This window comes from Nannobrachium achirus (assembly GCF_963921795.1).
Source record: "Nannobrachium achirus genome assembly, chromosome: 3".
Lineage (NCBI taxonomy): Eukaryota > Metazoa > Chordata > Actinopteri > Myctophiformes > Myctophidae > Nannobrachium > Nannobrachium achirus.
In genome coordinates this window covers 52,386,821-52,406,358 of record NC_137812.1, presented here as the reverse complement: position 1 = coordinate 52,406,358, position 19,538 = coordinate 52,386,821, and the positions used below count along the sequence as shown (strand labels likewise).

General features: G+C 41.4%; 1 protein-coding gene across 1 annotated transcript in view; it reads left to right on the top strand.

Moving 5' to 3' along the window:
- Positions 1–1,149: 1,149 nt before the first annotated feature.
- The window catches only part of cntln (centlein, centrosomal protein), a gene marked incomplete at its 5' end in the record, with an annotated part of 179,643 nt that continues 161,254 nt past the window's right edge, over positions 1,150–19,538 (top strand). Inside the window, 7 exons of the mRNA XM_080722659.1 lie at positions 1,150–1,236; positions 4,790–4,878; positions 6,706–6,790; positions 9,273–9,407; positions 11,124–11,282; positions 14,394–14,527; positions 16,861–17,023. Of these exons, the coding sequence (XP_080578785.1) occupies positions 1,150–1,236; positions 4,790–4,878; positions 6,706–6,790; positions 9,273–9,407; positions 11,124–11,282; positions 14,394–14,527; positions 16,861–17,023 (852 nt within the window). The remainder of the gene's footprint in view (positions 1,237–4,789; positions 4,879–6,705; positions 6,791–9,272; positions 9,408–11,123; positions 11,283–14,393; positions 14,528–16,860; positions 17,024–19,538) is intronic.

The window sequence follows — 19,538 nt, the reverse complement described above, 5'->3', positions numbered from 1 at the left end:
TTACAACTGGAATTCAAAATGTACTCAAAGTACCAAAAGTAGAACGTATTCATTATGCAGAATGTCCTATTTCACTTTTCACTGTTTTCAGATGTATAAAAATAATATCAAAATAGCAGATCTAGGCTATTTTCAAATGGCCAAGCTATATATAGGCTACTGTAGGGCCGAAGTGGTCAATATATGTTTGGTAATAATAATCTAAATCTACAAAGTAACTATAGTATCTAAAGTTAGGCTATCTAATAATTGTACTGGAGTCAGTACAATATGTGGATCCGAGATGTAGTGGAGTAGAAGTAAAAGTATTGTAAATTGTAAATACTCCAGTAAAGCACAAATACCTCTGAATTGTACTTAAGTACAGTACTTAAGTAAATGTACTTAGTTACTTTACATTACTTGCTTCTAGCAAATGTATCAACTATTACTGGATGTAAAGTTTGCGAGCAATGACACGATACCTGTAGCCATGGTTCACATGATGGTCGTCTGTCACGACATGTCATGATATGACAGTGACAGTCATGTTTCAGGCAGTGGTGGAAAAAGTATGCACATTCTTTACTTTAAGTAAACGTATAAATTACTGCAATGTAGATGTACTCTGTCACAAGTAAAAGTCCGGAATTCAAAATGTACTTTAATAAAAGTATGAAAGTAGTACTTAAAGGATCAAAATTAAACATCGTGTCGCGCTGTGACGCGTTGTGAGCTTGTAGATCTGCTATTTTCAAATAGCCTAGGTATAAAATAGGGCTAAAGTGGTTTATATATCTTTTATAAAATTATAATTTATACCTGCAAAGTAACTAGTAACTAAAGTTTTCAAATGTTTGAATCAGAGATTTAGTGGAGTAGAAGTAAAAGTATTGGAAATTGGAACTACTCAAGTAACTACTTTACACCACTGATGATATGACAGTCATGTTTCAGCTAACTGTTTTTTATATCCTGGGATATAGGAGTAGCCTAGCTCCAATCAGAACCTCTCCCTCCGCTATATCGTGGAGGGTGATGTTCCAAACGGGGCTAGGATAGGGGTTGTGTTCAAGAAAATAAACGTAACTGTAGTGTAAATCTTGTATTGTTCTGCCTACTGTCTTCACAGCTGTACAGCTGTACATCACAATGTCTACAATGTCTACAATGTCGGTGTCTTCTCTTAACGACTCTCGGGTCTTGCTACTGGAGCAGCAAGTGAAGAGATTATCAGAGGATTTAGTAGAATGTCAGGTATGTAAAAGTGTGCGTGTTTTACTGTTTTGTGGGGATATGTGTACAGTATATACAACCACTTGTTGAAATAGCTTTCTTATATTGAACACACGACACGCACGCACGCACGCACGCACGCACGCACGCACGCACGCACAGACAGACAGACAGACAGACAGACAGACAGACAGACAGACAGACAGACAGACAGACAGACAGACAGACAGACAGACAGACAGACAGACAGACAGACAGACAGACAGAGAGAGTGCATGAGATGTCACCTCTCATCTTGTGCTGGTGATTGAGATATGCTGTCCTAGTTCACCACCAGGTGGTGCCTTATAGCATGAACTCACCTGTCTGTCACTTTCTGCTATCTCCACTCCTGTTTGAGACAGAGGCAGTGCCATAGTTGTTGGCACTGTCTGGCAGCAAACACGACAGCCTTGGAACCTTGTCATGCACACATAAAACAAGTCTTGATATTATAAATGATTATATTGTATAGTTAATAGTTGTTTGGGTTGGCCTGTATTGATCCCTGTCCTTATCTGTTAAACAAAGATCACACTGTGCTATCGGTTGCAGTTAGAGCTGCAGACTCGCTCCCACTTTTCCGCTGTTATTTGAGGACTCATCTCACCTCTTCAGACTCCATCTTAGCCCGTAGCAAGCACTCGACCTGATTTTACTGATTTTCCTCCTTGGGATAATAAAGGTATCTATCTGACCTAGCCTTAAAGACCATGAAGTCTAAGGTTAAAATGTAATTTAGATAGCATGTTATTTAGACAGATGCCAGGTTCATTTGTTGACCTGGCATCCTATACAGTAGTTTGTATAGTTGCTATGTACAGATGATTTATTTTTGTTATTATACTGCTTGGACTGATCATGCTAGGTTCTTGGTTTTGCACTACACTGTCTCTATGCATTTGATGCAAGACATTCTGGATAAAGAGCGTCTGCTAGTGATAAATGCCTATTATATTGTAAATGATCAAAGCTGTTCTTACTCTACCAGTAAACACACCAAACCCATGCCATGCCTAAACATATCCATTCCATACTAACAGGGCTTCTAACTAAAGTTAAACAATTGAACCTTTACCTAAACTTATATTTCTTTACATATCGTTGCTGTCTGGCAGAAACCGTAATTTTTCAGAAAAGAAAGGTTTTCCAATGGATTCAATGTAGTTATTTGTTACACACAGATATACTTAACCATTTTCCATTTCATACATTTCAAAATGTGTGAAAATAGCAGAACTGCAAACTCACAACACATCCTGATGCAAGGTATTGTGAGCTTGTGGATGTCTATTTTCGCTACTTTTGCATGACACTTTTGTACGACTAAGTAAGGCATTCATTTACAAAAGAAAATAAATACAAGGTTTCTGCCTGACCGGAAACATATATATATATACTGTGTGTATATATATATATATATATATATATATATATATATATATATATATGTATAGAGCTTTTTGGAGCCGTGGGCGGAGCCCATGGTCTCCCTCTGAGTGGCTTTGTGTGTCCTGTCTCACCAGTGAGAAATGTCCCGTTGAGTTCGAACAGTACCTTTTATGACCACACATGTTAAGGGAGGGGCGCTGTTTTCAGGCCAGGCACACACACGCACACACACACACACACAGGGGGGAACACATAGAATCAAAAACATAGATCTGGAAGTGCTCAATTTCACGGCTCCACTTCGAACCAAGGTTTGATTTTAATCATCAGTAGGGTACTTTCAAGTAATGTACTTTTAGGCCGTCAAGTAGTGTACTTTCTCTGCCAGGTCTAACATCACGCCACTGCGCTGTGTTTCTGTAAATCCAGACCAAAGTGTCTCTCAAATGTCTCCTCCACTGAGCTGGCACAGGAACCATCCTTGGTGGTCTGGGGCAGAGTGGAGCATCAGTGATTCTGTCTGTCTAATAGGGACCCTTAGCTGTGCAGTGTAGCATTTAAACAGTGGCATTTGAATGCCATTGATGTCTTAAAAGTCCCTGGCACTACGATCTACAGGACTGCCATTAACTACAAAGACACTCGTCAGTTGGCCAGCAATCGCTCCTACTTGACCATGCTAATTTTATTAATACGTCGTTGGATTCAAGGCGGGGGGCCCCCTGCTTTTAGTATGTTTAGCCCATGGTGTTTCAAGGTCTGGAACTTGTGATTAATAATTCAGCGATCATCAAACACGCACATTCGATACATCTCTAAGTACACATATACATGTGCTAAAGAGAGGAGCCCTTGATTTCGAGCGATGAGGGGTCCTGTCTTTAGTGGTTGTCTTAACATCAGCCAAAGGCCAAGCATAGAGCAAAACCACCTATTTGAAGTCAGCGATGATTGGCTTCATTTTATCCGTAGCTGCATTGCAGGGTCGACTTAGTGAGATCTCATCCCCCCCCAGCCCCGCGCTACATAACCCCCCTATCCCCCTGCTCCCACTCTACTGTATATACATACACTCACACACATAGGGATCCAGTAAGTCCCTCTACTTTGTATGTTCGGTCCATGGCCTTATCAAGGTCTGCCTCTGCCATTTAGTAAATAATTGATTAGACATTTTTGAATGGTGAGATTTTAAAATTCATGCACTAATTGGAGGACCGGTGGAGTCCAGTGGGAGGGACGACTTTTATCTTGTGATGATGTGAACATAATTTATCAGATAATATTATATTAAGTCGATTTGGTATAATTCCCCATCTTTAATGTCAGAAAATTTAGTTTTCAGATGTCTCTCATTAAATGTAATGTAGCTTAAAAAATGTTTGAAAAGCCAGCGAGACAATTTGAATTGGAAATGTGTCAGGACTGGCTCAGCCTCGGCTGACTCTCTCTTGCTCGCTAGCTCTCCCACGCTGCTTGAAGAGGACTCTCTCGCTGTCATCACTTTTGAGTTTCTAGTTACTGTTAGGCCCATATAGCCGAGCAGAAGAGGGGGGGGGGGGGGGAATCATTGGAAGAAAGTTTTATTAATAAAGGAAGTGCCAGACATTGACTACTGTGTTTTGATTTAGATCCCCCATGTCTCTCCGGTCATAAATACTTCATCATGACAAGTGTCAATGTGCGCTCTCCCCTTGAGTCCAAGGTCACATCTCAGCGCTGCACAGACTCCCTGTGTTCAGGCAGCCCCATGATTAGAGGGGGCAGGACAGATCAAAACATATTTTGTACAAGATGCTTAAATTATTGATTGGTTTGGCTTCTCCACCCCCCCTTCACCCACACATATTCTTTTTCCATATGCTAATGTCACTGAGCGTTCTATTGAATTATTATGTATTTTATTAAGAACAGCTGAGACATGCCAGATGCCACTGGTGTCATGTTGGTGGGGTCCTCTCAATGCTATGCCATAGTACAAAAAGAAAAACAGATATATACATTATACTGTTTATATGTTATATTTCTTTCTTGTCTATTAACCTTTCTATCTGTTTTTTTCTCCTCTAAATTCTAGTTCAATATGTAGCAACTGAAAACACTGGGAAATTAATCAAGAGTTTGAATTCTTGTTTTTTCTCAGGCTGACAAGGATTTTGTGTGGTCCCTATGGAAACGCCTTCAAGTGGCCAATCCGGACTTGACTCAAGCTGTCAGTCTAGTAGTTGAACGGTGAGCACATATTTCTTCTTTCTTTTCTTTTCTTTTCTTTTTTTTCCCTTCACAAATTGCTACCTCAGAAGCTCAACAAGCTGAAAATGCCTTTATCTCGTAAGCAAAAGAGAAATATGTGTGTGAAAGTCGTCCAAGGGTGTGTTTGAGACACCCCCTTGACCAGTGGGGAGGGGCAGGTTACTGTGGAAATCTGGCGCAGATGCTGATTTAAGCCTCCTTATCCCTGGTCTAGCGCTCCAGCCACGGAAACTCTTTTTAATGAAAACACTCTCTCTCCCCCTGGCTCTCCCGTCCTGGACACTCCAAACGCTCCCTCCAAACGCCTGTCTTTAACGGGATAAATTGTGAGATTGAATATGACCTTTCCCTTGCAAGGTGGCTAAGCTACACCAAATACAGTGGCATGGGAAACTTTCCCCAGGTTTTCATAGACAATGTTGGTGGGCGGGTTTGAAGAAAGTGAAGGAACTTTAAAAAAGCTATTTGAGCTGACACTGTGCTTTTGTTCCAAGCTGCAAGGATTATAACATTATGAATGCTGGTTTTCTGTAACATCTGAATCTATGTGTATCATTTGATTGAACTGTTTTTATTGAACAGTTATTTAATAGTTTGTTTAAAATGTTGTCAATGTTTGTTGATCATGGGGGTTGTACTGTATGTCAGATACTTTTTGCATTTATATTAGACATACATTATATACAGTATTTATAATAAACTATTTCAACATTAATTTGCTATTACTTTTTCAGACAAGTGACACTGCAACATACTGTGCTGCAACGTACCTCCAACAATTCATTTTATAACCGTTGAACTGTATGGACAATTCCTTTAGTAATACTTGCTGTTCAGTGGCCAACATGGCCTGCTTTTGGGGCTTGTCAGTAGTTGGGCATCCATTCTGTGAGCCAGAGTAAAAAGAAAAAGCAACAGTTTGTCTCCACAGCTTCATCCTCAACACATCTTTTATATAGGTCCCTACAGGAAACCCATCGATATATGCTGGTCCACTGAGAAAAGTAGTCGAGGAACATGCTCCCAAAGTGTGTGTGTGTATGTGTGTGTACACGCACGCGTGTGTGTTTGTGCGTGAGCGAATGTACCTATGCCTGTGCCTGTGCCTGTATGTCTGTTTTATCAACTGGTGTATTGGTGGAGGTGTATGGGCATGATATTGACATGGTAATTGCGTTGACTATAATAGTGAAGTGTCGGGGCCTGTTGGGAACCGCTGTGCACCCTCGCTATCCCCAACATACATTCCCCAGGTGTTCTTGTACAGTGATTGGTTGGTTGCTCAGGACATGGAGAGGAAAACCACGAGGAAGGGTAGCAGGGACCTGCCTGCATTCCACCTCCTCCCTCCAGGAATCCCAGACTCTTATTTTAATGTCTACCATGGGAGAAAGAAGATAGATGAGAAGAGGCTAAAGAAATAGAGAAAGGCCTGCATGGATACAGCAGTTAAAACAAACAGGTCCCCAATTGCTGTTCATTTTAGGCTTCTGCCCCTATAAACACGCACCATGTTACAAGATGCACCAGTGGGCTAGTATGAAAGGGATGGCTTCCCTACCCTGGAGCTGGTCAGTAGGACGATGGAGGGGACGATTAGACTGTATATTTATGGACTATGTGTAGTAGTATCTTTTTTGCCCTGTTTGCTCTTTCTGCCTGTCTGTTGGTCGGCCTGTACCAAAGGCAATCTGTTTTTAAAACTTGAATAACCTGCAAGTATCTCTTATTTTTAGATGCCACATCTTCACTCTCTCATTCAGTCTCTTTGTGTTTGTGTGTGTTGGTGTTTTTATTTTTCTCCAGTGAGAAGCAGAAAGCTGAGACTAAGGACAGGAAAGTGTTGGAGATCCTTCAGAGCAAAGACTTCACCATCCAGGAGTTGGAGCAGGTACCTTACATTGCTAAAGATACACTTCAGTTGCTCAGGTACATTTGGGCAAATGAGGAATTTGACACACTGTCGTAACATTGATCATAAATCAACCAAATAATAACAAAAAACACCATTAATACATTTTATGAATAGCTCACTTATTTTGATACAAGACTAGCTTAAAAAAGGCTAATTTAAAACTATTCTCCTATTGAACTTAATTGATGAAGCAGGATAATATGTTAAGAAATGCGAGCACTCGTCACAAACAACAGTCTTTTACAGAGTGCACAGGTGTTCAAAGAGAATTCAACTAAATCAAAAGATCACCAGCATTCACTTCAAGCCCTGGAAACACGTTTGTTTGTTGCTGCCCGTGCAAGAGAATAAAATATAAGGACTTGAAGTGAGTGCTAGTGATCTTTTGAATTAGTTGAAAGCGAACGATAATGACATCGATGCTGTTAATTGACTCCAAATCAATCACTGAAGTTTCAGTCAGCTTCCTTCATTAGTGTTGCTTTCATCCTGTTAACGCTAGCGTTCCCTATTTGTTCACTTATGAGACTGGCGCGCTAACACTATCATCAGCTGGCTGAAGTCTGCTCTGGATGCCATCTTCCTCAATCATATAAGTCAAGTATAATACCCAATTTATGCTCCGTCATATGCCGAAAATAGCAGATATATAAGCTCACAACACTTCAAATCTGTAATCCGTTGTGATCTTGTAGATCAGCTATTGGTGGTGTGCAACACACCGTTGTATGGTGAAGTTTAAATCTGCCTTAAGATAATAAGATGTTCATTGACACAGGATCACTTTCACTTCCTTGCACTGGCATAGAGTGAGAGGGAACGTGTCCACCGTATTAGGCAAAGGTCACCAGGAGAAAGTAGCAATAGGTGACTTTGGTTAGTGGTTTGGTTTATTTAGTTACCTTGCCATGATCCACTGTCTCATGCTTTAGTATTCTGTTGAGAAAATAATAACCTAAAATAATAAAATATAAAATTAAGTTATTTTGCAGTTGAGGGTGTTTTTTCTTGTTTTGAGGAGCTCATTAATAGTCCGGGACTCATCTGGCCCACTGACATTCATCATCCCGTCCACCATCTCAGGGCCAAACGCACCCAAATGGTGATTAATTGGTGAGCAATTCCCTGCACTTGACTGTTGGAGGATGTGATGGTCCACTGAGCCCGTGCAGGATCTCACACGCTCACCGCTTAACATCTCCCACTCTCCTCCAACTTTGACAATGCATAAAAAAAAAAAAGATATCTGTCTTCCCTTTCTTCTCTATTTTTCATCTCTTCATCTCCTCATTCTTCTCTATGATTTTTTGTCTCTCTCTCTCTCTCTTTCACTCCCACTTCCCATTTTTGTAACATAATTAGCTTTCATTTTTGAACCGCACTGGGAATTTTCAAATGCTAATCTCTCTGTCCTAGACCTCTTAACTTGGCAGAACCCTATTTTACCCTCTCTCTCTCTCTCTCTCTCTCTCTCTCTCTCTCTCTCTCTCTTTCTCTCTCTCTCAACCGTCTCCTTCCAATTGAGCACTACTGGGGTTCAGATTGTTCTCGCCCACCTCATTATCAACGCTTGAATTTATTTTCCGCTCGGCAGTATAAATCTCTATTAAAGCCCCCTTTCGTTCCGTCATTGGAATCAGGAGAGGCGAGGAGCGTTTAAATCCACTATCTGGATAGATCTGAGTGATACTACCCATCCCACCACCACCACCACCACCCACCCTCCTCTCTACATGGCAATTAATTGCATCCCATAGTACTGTGTTAGCTAAGAGAAGGGTGGACCCACAGAAGGCTGTGGATTACCCCATCAGTGCCAGAGACCAGCTGATACAGTGTTAAAGGGCCAGCCTCTCTTACTCAACAAGGCGAGCAAGTGGCCTGCCAAATAAAAAAACGCAAAATAATAACTATCCAAGAAGAGTGTATACCAAAGGGATCAAAATTGGATGCTCATTAAAAATAATAGAATCGTCCGTCCCCCCACCCCCTATTCTCTAGTTTGTTCAGCCATGGGAAGCATCATATTGAGTATGATGGGACCTTGAGTTTTAAAACGTCTATTTAGTGTACACCGTCTAACTCATTCATGTGTGCACGTTTTGTGTATTCCACTGCTTGCTCTGAGTTGTTTCAAGGTGTAATATCGTAGAAGACATAATTTACAATACACTTACAATTATGTTCATTTGAACATGACACGCCACAGTCACATAACACCAGTAAGACTCCCTACCAACAATGATGTTTGTATTTTGCTCAGTTCAGTGATAAAACAAACAGCAATGTGAAGAAAAAAAAATGGGGGTCTGATGTCAAGCAAAGAAAAACAAGAAAAGGAAGTTCAAGAAAAGACAAAACTGGCATTCATATACTGTAGACTTAATAGACTCTCCCTACCTCCCTCTCTCTCCATCTCTCTCTCTCTGATATCTCTTTCAAATTCTCTCTCATACAGAAAGTGACAGGACAGCAGCAAGAGATCAACAACCTGGTACGGAGGAAGATGTTGGTGGACGAGGAGAAAGCTGAGATGAAGAGGGAGCAGTCAGGTCTGCTTGAGAAGCTGGCCAGCCAGGGTCAAGAACTGAAGGTTGGTGGAACATGTTTCTTGTGACACTCTGTTTCTGCGTGACACCAAACCTTCGCCCTTGGCACCCAGTCACTTCAGAATTAGAATGAAACTTTATTGTCATATCACATGTTTGCAGGCGTAAAGAAGTGGGTGAAATTCTTTTTTCATGCTTTATAGAGAGGAGAGACAGATACAGCCACTTCCTCTCTGTTTCTCTCTTTTTCGCAAGCTAATTTATACTTTGTCCATTGTATGATAGCGTCTATCACAGAAAATAACAAATGGTAAAGCCAACAATGTGACACATTGCTGTGATACTATAGCATCAAATGCTGAATGAAGGTACTAAGGGGCCCTTACATTTTCCTTTTTTCTGTATTCTAATGAATATCTATTGAACTTCAATTAGTGGGTTAACTTGAAAATCTGTTTAATATTTTACATTTTAAGAATAAATGAGGCATCATTCACTCTCTCCTTTTTCAATCTGTGCATACTCTTTCTTTAATTATTTTTCTCCTTTCTTTTCTCGTTCTGTCTCTCTCCATACCACCTCTTGTTCTGTCCTGTGCTTTCTCGCACTATTGAATACTGAAAAGCTACATTAAGATACAGCGAGGGAGGAGAGAGAGAAAGACACAGACAGAGAGAGAGAAGAAAGAGAAGCACAGCGATGACTGGCAGATAAATTCTTAATGACGGGGTTCGGCAGGCGATGACGACGAATTTGGCGATTTGTCTTTGCCCTTAATTACACCCCTGGAAAGGACGCGGCCATGATTAATTGATAAAGGGAAGGGGTCCTCCTAGTGCATGCCTCACCATGCTCTCCTCACCAAAGAAGAGACTGTCTGGCAGGGGGACGGCATCAAAGAAGACCCGGGTGGAGTGGCCTTGGAGTCAGCGGCACTCTCATTAGGAGCCTTGTCATTAAAGTATAAAGCCTGTGGACACCTTGGTGTACCTGCGTGTAGCCCGGCTTGCACCCCAGACGTGTGGCAGCAAGTGCGGGTGACCTTGGCCAATCAGAGACTCGCATAGGGGTTGGTAGGCCTTCTACATATTCATACGCCACAACCTCCTCAACCCCAAATCCACATGTGGCTTTTCTTTCTTTTTTGTTGAGAATTTCTCTTTTGTTTTTTATTCAAACGCCTGTATGTCTTTTTTTCTTTACCGTCTTTCTTTTGCCTCTTAATCTCATTCCATGCATCCATTTGTTTATTTCAGGAGTCTTCAACGTTTTCAGGCCAAGGACCCCTTAGCTGAGAGAGACATGAAGCAGGGACCCCTCTACATATTGTATAAATGTGTGATACAGATTTTCATTGATTTCAGCACTGTCATCAGTCGGTTAGATTCATGTTAATGTGTTTTTTTTTTCTTCAGATTTTTGACCACTTAAATCATCGTTACTTACTAAACTTGACATTTCACTTTGTACTTTTTTTTACCTCTAAACCGAACCTATTTGCCGAAAATAGCCGATCTACAAGCTTGTAGATCTGCTATTTTTGGCTAAAGTTCTCTTCAGAATAGGGATGCGAGGGTTCAAGTTTTTAATTTTAAAAGAATTATCCTATCACACAAAGATTTGGCACCCCCCCCCCCTGTGTAATAACTCAGAGGACACCCTAGGCCTAGGGGACCCGGACCCCCTGTTGAAGACCCCTGTTTTATTTGGCTCCCTGTAATCCCCCCCCCCCCATTCTCTGCCCCCTCGCCTCCAACCAGGACCTGAGGGAGGAGATGAGGAGGAGAGAGGAGGAGGACCAGCGGGCGGTGAGGGCCATGGAGGAGGAGAAGGAGGGATTAGCGTCCCGCTGCGTGGCCCTGCATGCTGACCTGGAGGACGGACGGAGACAGAGGGACCACGCCCGCAACAGAGTCAAGGTAGACAAGGAAGAGACACACACACACACACACACACACACACATAGGGCTGTCATGATTATGACATTTTACGTGTCACTCAAGTAATTGCGATTTAACGATTTAATTGTGTTTTTGTCGTTGACAATTACATTTCTGTTTGGCTTGTAGGCTTTGAAGTTGCACGTGGCAGATATATACAAAGAAATGAAGGACATATTTGACAACTTTACTGGATCGGCTATTTCCACTATTTTTTTAATATTTGAACATATATAAACATTTTTCAACATGTAAACGATTATGATGATTATCCCAAAATAATTGCGATTATGTCAAATAATTGCGATTATGTCAAATAATTGCGATTAGACGATTATGTAATAATTGTGACAGCCCTACACACACACACACACACACACACACACACACACACACACACACACACACACACACACACACACACACACACACATACACACACATACACTCTCACTAACCCTAACGCGCACGCACACTTCCACCTTAAAGCTTTCAATCCTACCCTCCCTCTGCTCAGCTTGTGAATATAAAGTGATACCTGCAGAAAAGCACACATTTTAAACATATGCATGGCTTCTGTTCATCATTGCATTCTTCTTCTCGCTTGGGCTGGGGAAATAATGACCTGAGCTGACTCTGAAGAGGTCCATCTGCCCTTGCAACAGGTTGATTTATAATTGGTTGCGCACCATTTCACTTCCAAAAATAGCCAATCTATTATTTGGAAATTATTGGTATGCAAAACCATTCCATGAACAAGTAAATCTGAGGTCATCAAATCCCATTCTTTAGTTTTCTAAGTATTCTGTCTACTGATTATATTTTAATATTGCTTTATGTAAATGTATATATTTTTGATTATTGTTGTATCTCGGATGCATTGTAAATGAGGGCCTGCCCTCAATTGTACTCCCGAGCTTAAATAAAGGTTATGATGATGATGATGATGATGTCATGATGATGATGTTGTTGATGATGATGATAATGATGATGATGTGTGGGTCGCCTACGCCCTTCAGTAGTAGCAAATTCTGGAAGGTGTAGATGACATTAGAGCTGCGAATTATCCACCAAATACGCCCAACCGCGTAATGAAAATGATAAACATACACCCACATCACCACGATTTCGCATTTAAACTAGAAACTGTAGATTATATTTTACCTGAACTCCTGTACCCACATGATTCAAAAATATATTCACTCCCCTTGAAATGAACATTCAACCATGTCATCCTTAGACTCAAACAGGGCACGTAACTTTACTCAATAACATAACCTGTCGTTGCTGCCTTAAATGAGCAGGAAAACAAAAGGTTGCCCACCACCATGCCAAATGTATTAGGATGCAAAAGTGGTCAGTCAATATTCAGAGAAGAGTATTTATACTCGTGCAGCATAGTAGACTTTGCAGGAGACCAGTGGAGATGTCCTTCCACACACACACTTCATTGGTTCCATTTGTACGCTCATAGATTTAAATGAACACTCAGGATTTTACAGTGTAGCACTTAAAATGTGCCATTCCCTTTCACAATGCTGAGTCTGTCAAACAGACTCGGACAGAGCAGCTTGAATAAGTCAGTGCCCGTGTTGTAATTATGCCAGGTCGGAACAGGCCCAGGCAACTTCTCTATGCACATCAATCACTGTCCTTAGATGTTCCACCTGCTCCTCATCTGGTTTCAGTACAGCGTTGGTGTGGAGGTCGGAGACGGAGGAAAGACAGGAAATGTGGCGCGGCAACGATACAGCAATGCCAATTTGTTGGACATGCCAAAGATTTGTCAGGCAATGTAACATTAAAATGGTTCCCATGCATATTCTTGAAAAAAATATAAATTACAACTGCGTTGTATAAAGTTTACTGCCCATTTTCTGAGTTTGTGTTAATGGATGCCATAGAACAAAGTGAAAGTCACACATGCAAACACGACATCAAGATTGCTCATTTTGATGCCTGAGTCACTTTACTGTATGTCTCGCCATCTGAAATTTTCATTTGTCGCCCATAATCTGCTCATTAAGAGTGATGTATCCGATGCTGGGTGACAATGGTGTTTTTGATACTGGAGGCTGAGCCGGGGGATGCCCTGCTATAAGGCACCATCCACACAAAGCCGGGTATTTTCATAAACAGAGCTTTTTATATGCGTTTGGAAAACACGCTTTTGGCTGATGTAAGCAAATGCTTTCAAAAACTCTGGCAAGAGTAGATATTTTGATATACGCCGTATATGTTGTTGTTGTGTAGACACCATAAATGGAATTTCTGCCTGGCGATACGTCACCTTGTGCTCCTCCTTGCGATGCGGTGTTGGTCTCTGTAGGTCACTGTTCGAGGAACAGAGCCAGCCAGGATGACGGTGTAGGCATTGACGCATAGGCATGGATGCCTGGCGGCGTACTACTGACAGCGTTTCTATAATGTTCTAGCCATTGTCTTATAGACAGAGAGATTTTTCTATACAGGGCTGTGTTTCAAAAACAAAAACAATTGTGTGGTTCATGCCTAAGAGCTGCTTCCCTCTATGAGAGAGGTCTTTGGAAGTGGAGATGATGCTTCACACTGGCTCTCATTCAAAACACATTTGTTTGTCTCTCCCACACACACTCTCTCTCTTTTTTTCTTAAATCGAAACTAGTTCGTTAGCCATTAGGCGAGTTCATTTTCAAACGAGTTGAGGGTGACTGAGGACAAAAGGGGGGTCACAACTGTGCTCTGCGCTTATAGATGCTGTCTGGACTAATTCAATGAATGAAACATCATCATGAAATTCATTATTATTTCCCTCATCCTCCTCACATCATCAAAACCAGGTTGTATACAGCTGCTCTTAATATATTGCACAACAGACTGTTTCATCATATCGTTTGTACTGGTAAGCCATACTTTACATACATTTGTACTGTAAAACGCACGCACACACATGCACGCGCACGCACGCGCACACACAAATAAATCAACAATTTCTGTCTGGTCTGAATTGTCAATGCTTTCAGGTGGAAATTATTGTGAAAGGTTCTCTTTAAATGTCAAAACAGGGCTTTGTGTTTCTGTAACATGTCCTTTATCTGTGTGTTTTGCCAGGAGCTGGAGAGGGAGCTTTCCGATGCCAGGGAGGAGGTGTTGTCCCTTCAGAGACAGACTGCCAGCATGGCTGCCCAGCTTTCTGTCAAGGAGACAGAGGTGGCAACGAAGGAGGGCCTCCTCAACCAACTGCAGTGAGTCACGCTTCCCTGTAGAAGCAGAGTTCTGGGTTTGTTTCCTGGATGAAATAGAATTTAAACGTGTACCCGCCTACGGTTTCAATAGTTGTAAGCCGCTTTGTATGTAGGCATGTATAATTGCGTCTGGACCCCTGTCCGTGTATGCCTTTTTACGGTCTATGACGCTCTGACATCATATGCTTTGACATTACTGTGATGTCAGGGGAACCACACTAACAGAATCCCTTTTATGCCCCCCTTTAAAGCAAAAACTGTTTTGTGCTTGAGGGGGTGGATTTTGAGGCTTTATCGAAACAATGAAATGCGCGAATGGGTGATGGAAACACGTGCTGAATACGTTTTGTAGTAGAAACCATTGAACTCGCATATCGTCTAAAAGAATGTCAAAAAAGTAAAACATGTCCAATAATATGCGTCTCACTTGAATGGCAAAATAGCGCCACCTACTACTTATAGCATGAACTATCTCCCAAGAATAGCATTTTGGATGGAAATGTGCATACATTTGCATTTAGTTTTACCGACTTTATGAAAATGTGCTTCATGTTTTTGAAACTTTTTATGGAAAACCATGGTATGACCACTCATAGTGACTTATAATCATACTAGAATACACTGTAACAGGGACCATAATACATTATTAGCCTGGGATCCAGACTGCTTTGCTTCGATTTATTTTTTCTCACTTGCTACACAGTCTGGAAAGCCTAAAGGGAGAAAACGGACCGTAGCTTCTGACTGGTATGTAGGGGACCAGCGTTGTCCTATGTAAAAAGTCACTTCCTGACTTGCCTTTGTAATTGAAATCAGAGTCAAATATGAACCTGGCCAGATTGTGTAGCGACAAAAACAAAATCCATTATAACTTATAAGTCATTATAAAATGCTTTATAATGTGTTGATTGTGTTGATAAAGCAATATTTATTCGTTTATTAAATATTGAGATTATAATGATGATAAGTATGATTATAATGCATTATAGAGATGCATAGCAAGAGTTCCCATATAGTTGTGTGGTAGTTTTTCCCTTTCTCCACCACAAGCCTTGAAAGGTGACACACACACACGCACACACACTCTCCACACCCAGCTCACCTAGAGCCACTTGCTAAGCCCTGCATAGCGGATGTGCTTTAAGAGAAGCTAGAAGAGGGGAAACGGTGTGGGCTTTGGCTAAGCTTTAGTCGATATGATAAAAACTGTGAGAACCACGGCTGCCTTAGAGGTAATCTCAACCTTTTTTAACTACTTTTCTGTCTTAACGCCAGAGGCACTCTGACATGTCAGTCACATCGGGACTGGAGAGACTGTTCTCAGTCGGCCCATTAAAGATGTCCTTGTAAAGCGAGAAGGATCACTTTGTGGTAATTTCACGGTACAAAGAGGTGGATTCAGAGCAGGAAGCGCTGATACCAAAGCTTTTTTTATGTTGAGGTAAATGTAAGTAATATTGACTGACAATGGGAATATTTCATTTATTTATTTTGTGTTGAGACTGATAAAACACAGAGGCAAAGTAGTCAAAACAACACAGTCATTAAATGAAACACAGAAACCAGCAGATTTGGGCAGATGAGATATGAAAGAAAAGAAAACTAAGTTGTTATTAAACCAACCTCAAAACAGACAAACATCAGACTCAAGATGATAACACAATTAAAAATAATAACGCCAGCAGTCTATAAATCAGCATTCTCTCGAGACAGAGTCACACTTGTGTTTATCCACTTAAGCTCTACAGTATGTACTCCTACAACAAATAGCGAAAATATATCTACAAGCTTGTAGATCTGCTATTTTTCCCATTTTTGCCAACTTTTTGACAGTGGGTGGAGAAGTTTTTTAAACTTTAGGACTACCTCCAAACATACAAGGTGTCACACCCTCCCTTTGGACTTGGGAGTCAGCCACTAGGTTGGGAACCACTGAAATACATGATAATGTTGCAAAGGTTTGGGAGAGTTTTCTCCTTCGTTTAGAGATACAGACCTCTATATGTTTTCTTTTTCTCTGTGTGACTGACTGTTAACAGGTACTGTAGCAATGAACGGATCATGGAGTGAGTGTGGCTGACATGGGTGCCCAGTGTTGAGAGATTTTCTTTATTGCACCTAAAAGAGGTCACAATTTTGTTAAACCCCCACAGCAGCCACACAATAATCTGTCTGAGCGTCAAGCAGGACACTTCCTCAGCAGTCAAGCATCCCCTCCCTGTCCATCAATTCTAAAGTCAGGTCAGCTAATTCTCTACAATGTGAAAGTAGAAGCGATATTTGTGAGTTTTAATTGTGTGTTCATTTTTCCTCTTTATGTTTGTGTCTACTAGGCGTGAGGTGTTGGAGGTACAGGCTTTATACAGACAGAGTACAGAGCATGCAGCAGAGCAGGGTCACCTCATCAGACAGCTGGAAGGACTCAACCTGGACACACAGAGAGTCCTCAGGAACCAAGAGGAGGCACACACTACTGACACTAGCTCCCATCAGCAGGTAAACACAACACCTTCTACCTGAATGACAGAAGCTTCTCAGTGGGCATCCTCCTCTCCGGCCCACTTTCCCTGCGGTGTTCCCATTAAGGGGTCCATTTTGGGACCCTCATTGTTTTCATTTATTTGTAGTTTTATTTCACTATGATTATAGCAGCACTATAGTCTGTAACTGTGTACTCCAAATGGTACATAGGCTCAAATGGTACATAGGCTCAACCAATTCTAAGAAAGGTGACCATATAACACCTATCCTTGCTTCTCTTCTCTTCTCCTGTGAGTTTCAGAATTGAATTTAAATTTTTACTGATGACTTTTATAGCCTTACAAGGCCAAGCTCCGAGTTACATCTTAGTTATGCTCCTCTTGTATGAGTCTAAGCGCAACCTGAGATCCTCAGATAGGGCCCTCCTGGTTGTTCCTAATACTTGTCTCATTACCTGGGGCGATAGGGCTTTTGCGGCCCAGGCACCAAAGCTGTGGCATGTCCTGCCTGAGGATCTAAGGCTAGCAACGTCTGTGTCATCTTTTAAATCTTCTTATTGCTTCTTTTATACAGTACATGCTCATTTCCTTGTATTCCTTTTCTTTATTTGATCTTAATTTGATGTTTACTTTTGCTTTTTATATTTATTTTTCCAATTGTTTGCCAAGGCAAGGCAAATCTCAGTACTGACTGCTGTCATTTACAAATTGTAAGGATCTGTAATTTTTTCATCCGACTTAAATGTGTTCCAGATGTACTCCTAAACAAACTACTCTGGTGTCGTGAACAATCCCTACCGCAAAATACAACTTTGACATAAAAGAGAATTTCCAAATATACTCTTGACATTGTCTCAATAGAAGCTTTTGAAAAAGGAACACTTAGGCCTATTACTTAAAACAAAATCAATATCATACAGTATGCACACATACCCTCGCACACAAGACTGACATTCAACCAAACCTCAAACTTAACATTATCATTACCACGTTGTTGCAGCAATCTCAGATTGTAATATATTTCCAGGCTAGCTCTATACCCCTGCAATTATTTTCCCATTGCCCTCGAAAAATGAAGGCTGTTTCTCACTGTATCCCATTACTGTCAATACGCTCACAAGCTACCACCTCTGTCCCTGATGTACCATACTGTTGAAACGGAGCCACACGCACACACACACACGCACGCACGCACGCACGCACGCACGCACGCACGCACGCACGCACGACACACACACACACACACACACACACACACACACACACTGCTCTCTGTCCCAGTACAGGGGGGGGGGACACAATGGCTGAGAAAGCATTTAGGACAAATTCAGTCCAGTCAAGGACCTTGCTTTTCCCACTTTCCATCTTCCTCTCCACGCTGTCTTCTTTTCATCCCTCCTTCTATTCCTCCCAGTCCAGATGATCTTAGCATATGTCATTTCCCTTCTCTATGGAAACAAACTGGCCATGTCATGGCTCAAGTCTCCTCGTCACCTCAGTCTGATGAGTGATTTTGTCTCGCTTTTGATCCTTTCCCCCTCCCCTCTTTCTCTCTCTCTCTGTCTCTCTCTCTCTGTCTCTCTGTCTCTCTGTCTCTCTTTCCCTCGCTCTTCTTGGGACAATACTGTGTATGGGGCTGATTACATCTATCTAGAAATGCAGTTCCTGAAGAAATTGTGTGTGCTCGCTCAAAACACGCACAAAGTATATTATGCACTGTAGAAAATGTACATATGCCTCCTCAAGAGAGTGAAGGGGAACACACACCGGACGCGGGTGGCTGCTTACCGGCGCGCGAGTGCCGCAACACCAACTGGATGCGGCGCGCTGCATGCCGAACGGTGAAATGTTTTTCCCCACCAGTAGGCTGCGCTTACTCACCCTAAAGGGAAAGTAAAGTACATGTCCGTATATGGGCATGGGCAACTCAATGGACTTTTGGGGTTTTGGGTTTACAAATAAAAGTTACAGGAAAAGGTCCATTGAACTCAATGGACTTTTAGGGTTTTGGGATTACAGAAAAGGTTTCAGAAAAGTCCATTGAACTCATGCAGAACTTTGTGATATTGCTACTATTTATATTCCAAGCAGTAATATAAATATTAAGACTGGGAAACTGTTTTTTCAAAAATCAATAGAACAATACAAGCACACATAACTGTGTAAAGCTGAACAAATTGAAGTTTGAACAACATTTGTAGCTAAAAAAAGTGGCTAAAGTGAACCAGTATTTTAAATAATAATGATACAAATCTAATATGAATATTTATTATTTCTCAACTGCCATTAGCTACCAGATATCCTTTAAAACGTCATGAATTTCAATATAACTTTTGGGGGAACACAATAGACCTTTTTCACAGTAATCACAGATGGAAGTGTGTTTCATTAATGTGTTTCTGTGGGCCAGCATGTACTGTACAGCTCTTACAGTTAACTTCATGGTAGCACACCCACAATTAATGTTATTACCTTCAGATGCATTTACCTGCAAACTGGCTGCAGTGCAAATGGTCCATATTGTGGTTAGA